The following is a 12410-nucleotide window of genomic DNA, read 5'->3' on the forward strand; positions in this document are numbered from 1 at the left end:
GAAGATGAAGAAAAAAAAAAAAAAAAAAAAAAAAAAAAAAAAAGAGACTATCTAGTAACGCCCCTCCCAAGCCTTCCATCATGGGGGCTACGTTCCAGAACATCCCAGCAAAAAGTGAAATTCACAATCACTCCCGAGGGAAGTTTTGATAACATTTATAAGACTTCATTTTTTTGAAAGTTTTTGAACAAACTTTGAAAAATAATACAAGCATTTAACATACTGAGACAGAGCAGAACAGTGACAGTCTACCCATTCCTCTATTGACAGCCAACAAGTCCCCTTTTTTTCCCCCCCCAAACTAACAAATTTGACTTAATATCACAATGAAACACTGCCCTCCACAATTATTGGCACCGGTTCAAGATGTGTTGCTTAGTTGCTAATAAATTCCGTTTTTGTTCTAAATAACAGGAGAAAAAAACAATCCCACATGCATAAAGAATTCTTTGACATCAACTTATATATGGCAGCCTTATGACTACTTTGTGCACCGCCTCTTTCCCATGGGGTTGAGGTCTGGGGACTGACATGGCCATGAGAGGAGCTTGATTGTGCGTTTGCTCAACCGTGTCTACAATATTCATGAAAAACGATGACATCAGAGGCGTCGGCGTGACAGCTAATTAAGGCGCGGCCAAATGGCGGCGGCTAACGAGGCGCCATGCAAACGAAGGCGGATGAGCGTCGGGAAACGGTCGATGGCGACGATAAAGCCTTGATGGAGTGTCGGCCTTGGGCCGTCCATCTCGCCGCTCGTTACTGTCCCGTGGAATTAAGCGTGCCTTTAATCATGCCATCAAATCCTCGCCCGGCCCATTTGGGGATAATTGCGAGTCTTTTTGGACGCATTTTCTCAGCTTTCACACGAGGTTCCGCTTGGGTTTCTTTGATGGCCGGTGGATGATCGATGATATTTAGCCTTTAGATATTTGTCTCTTGAGATCCACTCGCAGCGGAGTGCTGGCCATCTACCTGTAGTACAATTGACAGCGCACAAATGATGCCAAATTTTTGATGTCTGACGAGTTCCTGCTGCCGACTCGGCGCGTGTGAAAGCAACAAGTACACTTGCTTGGTGTCTTTTTGAGATTCTGCTGCACTAAACTCAACTCGGCACACTTCACAATAAGCAGCAGTTTGTCAAATGGTGAACACTTTCTTCCAAAAGGGCGTTTTAAGTGCTTTTTTTTTTGTGACTCCCAGCTGAAGTTTACAGGAAACTAAGTATAGAACAAAAAAATGACACCGAGTGTGTTTTAACCAATCACATTGCTTTGCCCCACCAGCTTAATGCTAACCTATCATGACAAATGCCTTTGACATGCACATGCTAACTGGATATTTGAACACAAACTGTGGAGCAACTCATGTAGACCGATAACAGAACAATACTCAAAGGCATGTCTGTGATAAAAAAGATCGATCGGAGGGATGTCTTTTGTTTTATCTCGTATCTTTTTTCTGTCATAAAAAGTTGCATTTGGAAAGCATGTCACAGACATTAGGAGAGTTGATTGAATATTTTTGTCATGCTGATTTATGTATTTCCCTAATATCTGTGTATTTTTCATCTCATTTATCATCGGCCGAACAGCATGTAAAAAAGCAAAATTAAATCAAGAAGCGCCATGGATGTCTGAGAATCTAAACAAAAAAAAAACAACAACAAAAAAACAATAACATACTTTTTAAAAAGTACGTTGGTATTTTTCATTGCCATGGTGAAATTAATTACTCAAGCAATCAGACAAAAGATATGGAATTTTGGTTTTAGCTCTATTTCTTTTCATCGAAAGCATGCGACCAATATGTTAGGCTACGGTTTGATTATAGAAAAAAAAAAGTACCATCTCGAAAACAAACCACCTCCAATATGGCATCAAACTTTTCTTTTATTTAATGTTCAGAATCCCCTTTGAAGCGCACCGGCAGCAAAATGTCTTTTCACTTTTCAGTCTCGTGTGCACTCTTGACATATCAATATAGCATTTGAATGACTTTAATATCCTGCTCATCAATGTCCAGTGATCTTTTGATGTTCTCAATTCAATATCGGGAGGGTCAGCCGCGGCGCGTCTTGATAAACACAATAAAGGTAAGTGATGACTCTCCCTCGCAGGCTCTCCAAAAACACGGGCGCTAATGAAGAGAAATGGAGGAGTTGTCATGTGTCACCGGCTGACTCTCCCGTCCCAAAGATGAATGGCGGCGGGAGCCGGGGGGGCGCCGCCGCGCCCCGAATCGATCAACTCACCGCCCTCTTGGGCCCGGCCAAAAATACGTCAAGCCAAGTCGTCGGAGCGGCCTCAAATGAATTGATGACATTTACATTTGTATTTGTATCGATCGCTCCACTTTACCGTCTTTTTGGGAAGGGCCCACGTTGATCGCATTGGGTGAGGAAACGACAAAATGGATGCCGCGACTTGCAATGGAATTAAAGGCAGTCAAGGCCGAAAGTATTCATAGCCTGCACAAATCTGGAGCGCAAATCTTGTTTTGTTTTTGTTTTTTTTTTGCTGCACAAAATATCTACTTTTGTGAATACTGGATATCACCCCCTGTGCATTTTTTTGCCCATTTTTCAATGCATGTATTTTTTTTTTTTAATCTACATATCCTGACAAGGGGAGCGGGCCTACGGGAGCCTATCCCAGGTGTCTTTGGGCAGTAGGCGGGGTACACCCTGAATTGGTTGCCAGCCAATTGCAGCCTGTACTCCCATTTCAGGCCTTTTCTTCCAACTAGTTTGTAGTTTAAAACCCATTTGACTGGATGATTGTTCAATAAACGTACTCATGGCGAGGTACTGTAACGTACGGTCGACAACAAATACTCCTTTGAGTGCCCCGCAATCCTACGCCCGGCTGAAAGTCGCCCGTGACGGCTGTCTCAGCGAGCGGTCGCACCGGGCCTGTCCGCTCTCCACGGGCTCACTCAACAGAGCTAATTACAACCCCGGGGTCGACCTGCTACCATCGTTGGCCACAATTTACCAGCAGAGCGTCAGCCGACATCTCTCTTCGCCGAGATCACAGGACCGCCCTGAGGCCCCTCCGCTGCCCCCCCCCCCCACCCCACCCCCTCCCCGCACCGGCAAGTGCCGCATCAGCGCTCCGGCCGGGTCAGGTGTGAGCGGCTGCAGGGTAGGCAAGTCCCTTCCTCCCTCCCCTTTCCAGTCCATCTGGGCTCCCTTTGTCTCCAGCTGAGCTCCCTCCAGACGCTCGTACTGCCTTTGAGGCAGCTTTTGCTGCTTGAAAAAAACGGTCCGACGCATTAACTGCATTTTGAACATTTTTGATGAAAAAGCAACAAAATAATACATCGATAAATACATTGATAACAAATAAAAGTACTACAACCGAACCCCAGATTTTTGGCTAAAACTTGGTCTTTGGAGTTGAGAATGCGACAAGACTGTAAGATGCGGTTATGACGTGATATTAAAAACAGCAATAAACGGCATTGTTTATATCATCTCGATTCGTTTTGCACAACTACTAATGAGCGCCTACTGAGTGCAGGTTGGTCAAATGATACTTTTGAAGTGAGAAAATGTTTTCATTTGCGACACATCGCTGCTAAGATGGCAAAATCAGGTCTCTCCGAACATTCTGAAAAACAACCTCACTTTTTTCGAGCAAGAAAAGTCCTCCAGAGCTAAATAAACGACCTCCATTTGGGGCGGCATTATGTGGCACTTGTACTCATACCGTGCAGCGCTATCAAGGCGCCGTTCGCCTATTATGCTAACACGTGTATTAAGCGAGCCTGACCAATCGATTTCATTGATTTTCCGGATCGGCTCGGCGTCTTTGCAGAGTATTAAATCAAAGTGGAAGATGACACGTTCCCATCTGAGAGCCCAATGGCTCGCGCTGCACAAACTGTCAATGCAAGTGGACACTTCTACCTCCATCAGCACAACTCCTCTTCTCCAAAGTCCCCCCCCACACACACACACTCCCTGTACAAGTCAAATAAAGCTCACCTGAAGCTGCTTTTGGAGCATGAGCGGGCCGCCAGCTGTCAACGCAAAGGAGGCTGGCCTTAAGAAGGCAGAAAATTGCCTTACATAACAAGCGGCAGCGTGCAATTTAGCCTCACAAATGTGCACTGTTGACTGAAGCAGAAAATAAGACTGTGTGGCCCATCAACAGTCGCCACATTTCATATGAATAATTATAAAGATGAGGGGCCCAAAAGCAAGCTGACCATGACAGCTCCACTACTTTTATTTACTTCCAATGAGGGATTAGGCAGGGAGGGATGACGAGGTGAGCCTGCAATTTACAAACTTCGCTTCATCTTATTACCACCTACAGCCGTCATTTTCCCGTGCGACTTCCAGTCAAAGTTGTTGTGTTTCTTTTTAAACAGTGGATTGATTTTTTTTTTTTTTTCCCCCCCATTCAATTTGGATCGTACTCATCACCCTCACCACGTTGTAATGTCGGCAGACCGTTAAAAACTCTTCCCTTTAATTTCATTGCCCTTTAAGAGGACCTTTTGATTCAATCTGGTGTCGGAGGTTGACTTTTTCTAACTTTGCACATGGAAAGACGTTCCAAATGGAAGGACTTGCTTGAGTGTGTGGATGTTGGACTTCCTTCGTTGAAATGCCTTTTTTTGCCGTGTTGTTACACTGATATTGCACTCAGGTTGTCGGGTTCTTCCTTCACTTTACGGCGGTGGTCAAGGTGAGACGAGAGGAAGGCTCAGCTAACAGCGCTTTCTTTAATTATCAGTCCGGGTTATGACATTGAGGTCCCCGCGGCACCCCTCCCCCACCCCCGACCTCTCGTAGTCTAAGAGCTCGGCTCCGGCGAGGAGCCTCAGTACCCTCGCGGGGTACCCTTCCACCCCCCAGATAATTTCCGGTGCCCATTAGTGACCGCAGAGCGAGCACCGGCCGTTTTCAGAGGAGCAACGCCGGCGTTCGAGCAGAAATAAAAAAATGAAATAAAAAATGGGCAACAAGCTTTTAATGCGGCCTCGTTGCATTTTGGCCTCCTTGCAAGGCAAGTCAAAAAAAAAGGCCCATTTGTGCTCCCTCCAGAATATTAGCCGAATGTTCCTTCTGCTTCTCTGACCAGCTGTGGCCACCAAGCGCATTTCAATTGCAAGTCGCTCGAGATAAAAAAAAAAAGAAAAAAAAGACACGATCACGAGATTTCAGTTGTGCATTATCATTATTATGATCATTATTATTATTATCATCGTGACAGCCGTGTTTAACATCTTGTTTTGAACATTTTGTTGAAATTTTTCATCCAAATATGTTTGTATTTTGGGGTCTAATATTTTTGTATTGATTTCAAATATTTTTGTCTTCAACATTTGATATTATTTATTATGATATTGCTTTTTCTCCCAATATTTCCCATTCTTTCTGAATTTCTTTGAGTTTTTTTCATCTAGTACTGAAAAAAAAAACGTGATCATTCAAAAGAAAATGAGCAGATACATCAATTATTGTTCGTTGCAGCCCTAACTGTTTTGAAATAATTCGCACTTTATTGTTGGTCAGTGGCATGCATATTCATTGGACAATGATTTGTTCTTCCAATTGCGATCAAAAGCATCTGAAATAGAAGCGAGATTTGCTTTGGCAAGGCGTCAGAAGATGCCGCCAATGTGTGGGGAAGGAGGAGAAAAGACGCGGAAGGAGTAGGAGGCTCATCGGAAAGGCTACAAGCGTAATGGCAGCGTGGACTGGCTGACCTAAGCTTCCCGCTTCCACGGATCAGCATGTCGCGCCGCTCCCTCCGCCTCCGCCTCCGCCCGCGCTGGTCCGATGTAAGCCAGTGGAGTGGCAAATTAGAGCAGGCCTTACAGCTGTAGCCCCGACATTATGATTAATTTGATCAGTAATTTCTGCTGTTTTTCATTTTAATCGGCACGCCCGTTCTGCTGTGGCGGCTCTTTCAGATCTAATTAAGATCAATTCCACCACGTAGCCGCACTTCTGCCCGCCGCCAAATCCCCGAGCTCTCCGGGCGTGGAGAAAACCCGGCGGCTTCAATCAATCAACCCGCGGCCGGGAAAATCCCACAACCGCCACCGCCGCTCGCGATCGGCACATTAACACCCTTTTTTTTGCGAATCTCCCGTTGTCTATTTGTCACCTTTGCGGCTGGTTCAAGATGCCGCGCATCGCCGTCCGCTGAAGCAAATTAGCTGAATAAGACGTGCAGGAAAATCGGAAGTCAAAGGCAGACTGGAGGGCCGTGGTGGCAAACGGGGGTTAACAACCCGATCATTCTTGTGTTTTGTCTCCTTAATTAGCAAAAAAAACCACAAGGGAGGATGTCATGAGTACTCCGGATTAATGAGGGATTTACAATTAATTGGATGACAATGAAGAAACGGCTGACGTAGTGTCATGCTGATTGGATGATGACTTGAGGGTGGGGGAATATTGGAGAGTCCACCAATATGAAATTCATGAGCCATGATAACAATCTCCTGAAATTTCCACTTCTTGTGATCGGTGGTAATGTCGGAGTCACTCACCAAATTTGGGTGACAATTCTACCTGAAGTTTTCCATGAATGAACCAATGAGCTTAACGCCATCCAATCGGCCGCCACGGGCCGCAGGTCTGCCCGAGCGGGCCTTCAATTCCTTGCCGGACCGGCGCTGACCCCAAAAAGAAGTAAACCCTTTACGGTCGCACGCACGCTAATCCAATTTGATTGAGGCAATATCTTAATGATAGCTGATGTGGCCTCCTCTCAAGGGAGGTCCGTCCTCGGTCATCACAATCATGCTCGCTCCTTCTTTTCCTTCCAGGCCGGCGGGCCATTCGACTTTTAACGCTTCGACTGTCTTGTTTCTAAATTGGCCAAAAGAGAAGACTTGTGTTTTTTTGTTTTTTTTCCCAGGCATGAGTTCTTGAGACTTTTTGGTGGGTGTACTCATGATGCAAAAACACACTGGCTTTGGAGGTTTCACTTTCTCAGCAGGGCCCCGTGAAATAGCCAAAGCAACCAAAATGCCCGCTTCAAACTAAAATGGCCGACTTCCCGTGTCTTTACGGCCATCGGTTGGTTGGTTGCAACTTTTTTGTGGGTCTCCTTGCGATCGGAGTGTTTATTTCCACGAGCACGGTATGTGATCAAAAGTATTGTCTCCGGTCTTTGGCAAGTCATTCTGCACCGAGACTGGACAGTGTGTTTTGGTTCCGACATCTCGCCATTGGAGGCCCATTAAATCTAGAGACAGTTTTTTTTTCCCCACTGAGTCTCAGCAGGCCGTGACGGGGGTCGAAAAAGGCAGCTAAGTGAGGGTGTTGAAGATGAGGCAACAAATAGCCCGACGCAATCTTTGCCCATAAAGAAGCCCGCGCCACAAGCCAATAAGGGGCCTGACGCTGATGAATGTGAACGGGGACGACCAGGCGACCCTGGCCGGCGCACGCTGGAAATGAAACCGCGGGGATATAAAAATAGGCCATTATCATGACCACGCTGACAGCCAGTCGGACGGCGTGGCCCAGATGGATGGACAGACGGTGAGTGCAAGTAGGAAGCGAAGATGAAGAGGATGATCAAACTGGAGGGAAGATGAGGCCTCTGGCCCAAAGTAAGCCGGGACAGGCTCCAGTGTACCCATGACCCAAGAATGAATGAGTATAAAAAAAAAAAAAAAAAGCAGAACTTCCGTCTCCGCTGATTGTATTTCAACTTCTGTTCAAAAGACTGACCAAGTCTTGTTGACTCACCGGCAGAGGGACGGGCGGGGTGACAGGCGAGGGTAAGCTTCGGGCGGGCGACTGGTTGGGCCGGTGCAACGGCGGCGATTGCGGCGGCTGCCCCGATGCCGAGGAGCAGGCGGAACCCGGCGACGGCACGGATGTCTGCTGCTGAACCGGCGAGGTCATGTGATGATGCTGAGACGACACTTGGTTCTGGGTATGTTGGTGGTGATGGTGTTGTTGTTGCTGCTGCTGCTGCTGGTGCATCTGCTGGAGCTGCTGCAGGTGTTGGAGTTGCGAGTTGAGGGTTGAGGTAGCTGGTGAGAAAACATGACGTCCAATCAACACGTGGCAACTCGGGACTTTGTCCTTATTTGCTCAACAAGCCCACACCTTTTATTGACATGCACGAACACGTGGAGGTGCGGGATGAACGCGAGCTGCACATGTAAATTGCATGGAGCCACAAGAAGGTCCTGTGAGGTTTTGAGTCCCTCAATTTAGTTGAGCTACTGTTGGAAGGACAAAGACGATACAAATACCGTCTGCCAAGTCAAAAGTCTTCATTGTCAATCGGAGGATGGGCACGATATTCCTGTTTTAATGGCTCAAATTACACCAAGAAAAAAAAAAGAGAGACATCAATCTCATCCAGCAGACTTCAGGAACATTAACTAATTGGATTGGATATTGGCAACCTGCTGGGACCCCATTTAAATGCTGTTTTTAAAAAAAAAGGATGCGGGAAAGGATGAATCCACATCCGGGACAAGAGTTGTTCGGTGTAAACGGTGCCGCCTGATGGGTGCTACGAATCGCTTCAGGGCTGGACGTTCATCACACGCAATAATTTGCCCAACGAGTTCTCACCTTGCGGCGCTGACTAGAATCGTTTTGTTTTTGTTGCACGCAGCCATTGCTCGCTTACAAGCAATGTCAAAAACTCAAATGTGTCACAAATCAGTTTCAAATTTTTGCCTTTATCTAGTCTAGGCACCAAAAAAAAAAAAAAAAAGCTAGAAAATTTTTGGTTGATTTCTTTGCAACATTCCGGGCGAGGAGGCCATTTCCTTTGCAAAATGTAAATTCTGCCAAAAAAAAAAGGGAAAGCCTTCAAAAATGGAAGGGTCGTCAAGAGGCACTTATATAATCCGTGTCTAGGACTTGAAACTTGAACCCCCCGTCCCCCCCCCACCACAAGATGAGGCAAAAGCAAACAAATACAGAGGGAATATGGAAGAAGCCCCATGTGGCCTTATTATCAGAGCTGCACTGCAGGTAACTACAGTAGATTCTTTAACAGCAGTGCTTTATAAACGCTGTCGTCTTGTTAAGACTGTCAGGACCACTGACCCGCCGCCGTTGCTCTCTAAGTGGGCGACGGCCACGTTGGCGTTCCCCCTTTTTTTTTTGATTTCGTGACCGTGGTGCGTAATCCACAAACCCGCTTGCTTGTCTGTCTGGACTAATTGTTTGCGGGAGTTGGAGGGATGATGGAGTGAGAGCCGAAGAGACGCCGGCGAGCTCGTTATATCGCAAGTCTTTCTTTGGTACTCGATGGCTCTTTTTCTGACTGAAGGGGTCCACCAGTTTCGCTGTTGACACAATCCAGCTCCGCCATGTTAATGTTCGTAATGAGGCCTGGCGAATGTCTGCGGCCGCCGCAACGTTTTGAAGGCTGCGAGCCGCCGACATGTGATTGTGCCCAAAACCTAAAAAGCCCAACAAGGTGTTTTCCAGTGAAATAAAGTGAACCCCCGCATTGGGGAAGAATATTTGACTCGAGAATGAACACTGTAGCATCAACCAGTGGTTCTTAAACTTTTGACACCAAGTAGCACCTAGAAAAGTACCTCTAAGCTCCACTATTGGGACCAAAATTGATGCAAAAACGATCGCAGCAAAAACGACTTGTCACAATTTTAGTGCGGATTGCGCCTCGGCAGCTAGTGAAGCTCTTCTCAAAATCATCTGTTGCCCAAGGACAAAGTGCACCTTTCTGACAGCGGTGCAAGGGCAAAGAGAGATGCTTCCCTCTTCCTAATTACCATCAACGGCTCAGGATGGCCTCTGCCAAGGAAAAAGCTCCACGAAAGCATTTTTACCTTTGGGCCTGATTCCAGTTTGATGATTCGACTCAAGCGAGAGACTTTTGAAGGCAATTAGTACTGTTTCACAACTCGAGGAACAATCCGTTGTGGCATACGGTTGTAAGGAAAGTGCGGGCGTTGTTTTTGGTCAGAAAGCTGGTTTGCTTGCAGGAGCTGAGGGCAAAGGAGTGAAAAGTTCTCTGAGGACCTTTTCGCCGGTCGTAATGTTTGCTACACGAACAGTAACTTGCAGAGGACTACAAATTGTCGGTTAAACTATTTAATGGATGATAAAAAGATCAAGCAGCGGAGCCTTTTTCTGTCAGATGCGGAAGAAGGATCAATCCATCCAAAATGGTTGCTTGTTTGTACGCGATCTTCGCCGCGCCCACGTGGGCAGTCCGACTTTGCCGCGGTCTCAAATGAATTCAACTAGCATGTATGCTAAGAGTGAAATTGTTTTTGATGTTTTTTTTTTTACCATGTACCCACTGGACACCGTGTAGAACCGTCATTTCAAGCGCGACATTCACACGTAACGGACCGCTGCGTTCAATTCATTTGCTTCATTGTGTCCAAAAAAAACAAAAAAAACCCACTGACTGATGTACTTTGTCACAAGCCAATGCCAACCTGATGACGACATTGATAATTAGAAGCCTTTCATGAGACTATGATTAAATAGCATCCCCGAAAAAACGTCATCGGCTCGCTAAACCGAGCGATGTGACTGAAAAGGAGCGTTCCTGTCTTGTGCGAGATCAATAAAAACCTCATGCACTTTACTTAAAGACGCGCAGAAATAGTTCAGTGTCTTCTACCGGCGCGGTGTCTATAGCGACAGGACGTCAATAACGCCGTTCAATTAAGGTTTCTGCAAATGAAGAGTCCATCGCTCACGGTAAAGCTTCCAAGTGCCACCTTGCCGCTAATGACTGCGGCGGAGATAAGGCGATTTAGAGCGTGCCGGATCGAGATCATTACGGCGCTGGTCAAGGGGAAGGTCATTTTTACCGGGAGGATTAGCGAGGAGCAGGTCGCTCAAGTGGATAACGTGGCACTCCTTGCGCGCTGATGTCTTCGAACGCACTCCGTTAGCCTGAGCCACCACCGCGTTGCTTCGTGGGATCAAATCAGTCTTAAGACACGGTCTTAAGGCAGCGCCATTTGTACTATAAATTGGAGCGCAGCTGCCGTGTTTGTCAGAATTCATTCATTCCATGTTCGCGGTGTTCATTTTCGCATGTCGGAAAATTGGAATAAAAAAAAAAAAGTTGATTGTTTTTCAAAGTAAAAGCACTCAAGCGAGGTCAGTAGTATGACAAGGAACAGCTGTTTGTACCTTGCCACAACTTTCCAAAAATGCTAATGATGTAAAAGTAAAGTATCAAGTACCTCCAAGGGAGAAGTGCAAAAGAAATATCACGGCAAGGTCATTCAGGATGTTTGGAGAGCAAATGAGGTGGCTTGTTGTCATAATCGCTTCATTATTGGCAAGGCGACGGCAGTCAAAGAATCTCCTTTTTTTTTTTTTTTTTGTCCAAATGTTGATGTTACGCAAACAGGACTGAATAATGCCTCGCGCTTTTCTGCCGCCACGTGGCCCAGGGACCTCTGTGGGCGGTGCGAGGCCCTTGTCGGCACCGGAGGAGGGATGCGCCGGCGTGTTTGCGTGTAAAATAAGATCAACTTTCATTCCACTCTGATTTTCTTCTTTGGAGAGAAGATAGCAAAGGTGACAGGAGAAGGTTAAAAGCTAAAAATCTTATTAACCAGCAATGACATGAAATTTCATGCGAAAGGAGCTCGAGGCCCTTGAAAACACAGACGAGGATTGGAGATATTCAACAATTACTATTTATGATTTTTCAAAATGGAGCTGGATTTTTCACGTCAAAAATTTCCGTCAGGCGATGACGAGTGAGGCTTCTTTTGAAAAAGCACGCTTTATTTTTGACTCGTGTGGAAACGGGGATTGACGTGTTTTCTCCTTTGAGCTCGCTTTGTTTTGGTTGTGAACAGGTTTAAAAAAAAAAAAAAATCGATTTTGCATTTACTAACTCTCAACTTTAGATATGAAAGCGCTGAAGAAAACAGGCAGAAAATCTACGTATTATTTTTTCGTAGAAGCATTTTAGAGGGGGAAAGCTGCGAAATGAATGCAACAACTAACACAAGACTGAAGCTTGTGAATGTGAATACTCGGTGGGCCAGATAAAGAATGGCCAAGCTGTACTGTCACGGGCATGTCATGCCTCCTCTGCCTCCTTGAATGACAAAGATTAAAGTAGCACCTCCTCCTCCTCCTCCTCCAGGGTTATTTCAAGGAAGATGTTGACAAAATGTAATACAGTGGGGCCCAGCGAGGGGTCCCCAATACAACTTTGAGCGCTGCCCGGCTTGGCCGGGCCTGGCAGGGCAAGGCTGGGTTATTAGTGCCTGTTCACGGGCCCGTCATGTGTCGTCAGAGCAAAAACGCGCAGCCCCTGAGTAAAAAGCCTCATGCAAAATGTATGTTCATGCGGCTGTTTCAGTGGAGGTAAAAAAAAAAAAAAAAAAAATCAATTTTGGGGGGGGGGGTTGGGGGGGGGTGGGAGGCACAAGAGATGACTGGGGGC

General features: G+C 46.2%; 1 protein-coding gene across 1 annotated transcript in view; it reads right to left on the bottom strand.

Moving 5' to 3' along the window:
• pou6f2 (POU class 6 homeobox 2) overlaps positions 1 to 12410 on the bottom strand; it is a 52090-nt gene that overhangs the window by 13310 nt on the left and 26370 nt on the right. Inside the window, exon 4 of the mRNA XM_019879865.1 lies at positions 7730 to 8019. Coding sequence (XP_019735424.1) covers positions 7730 to 8019 — 290 coding nt within the window. The remainder of the gene's footprint in view (positions 1 to 7729; positions 8020 to 12410) is intronic.

Source organism: Hippocampus comes, unplaced genomic scaffold (genome assembly GCF_001891065.2).
Source record: "Hippocampus comes isolate QL1 unplaced genomic scaffold, H_comes_QL1_v1.1 scaffold446, whole genome shotgun sequence".
Lineage (NCBI taxonomy): Eukaryota > Metazoa > Chordata > Actinopteri > Syngnathiformes > Syngnathidae > Hippocampus > Hippocampus comes.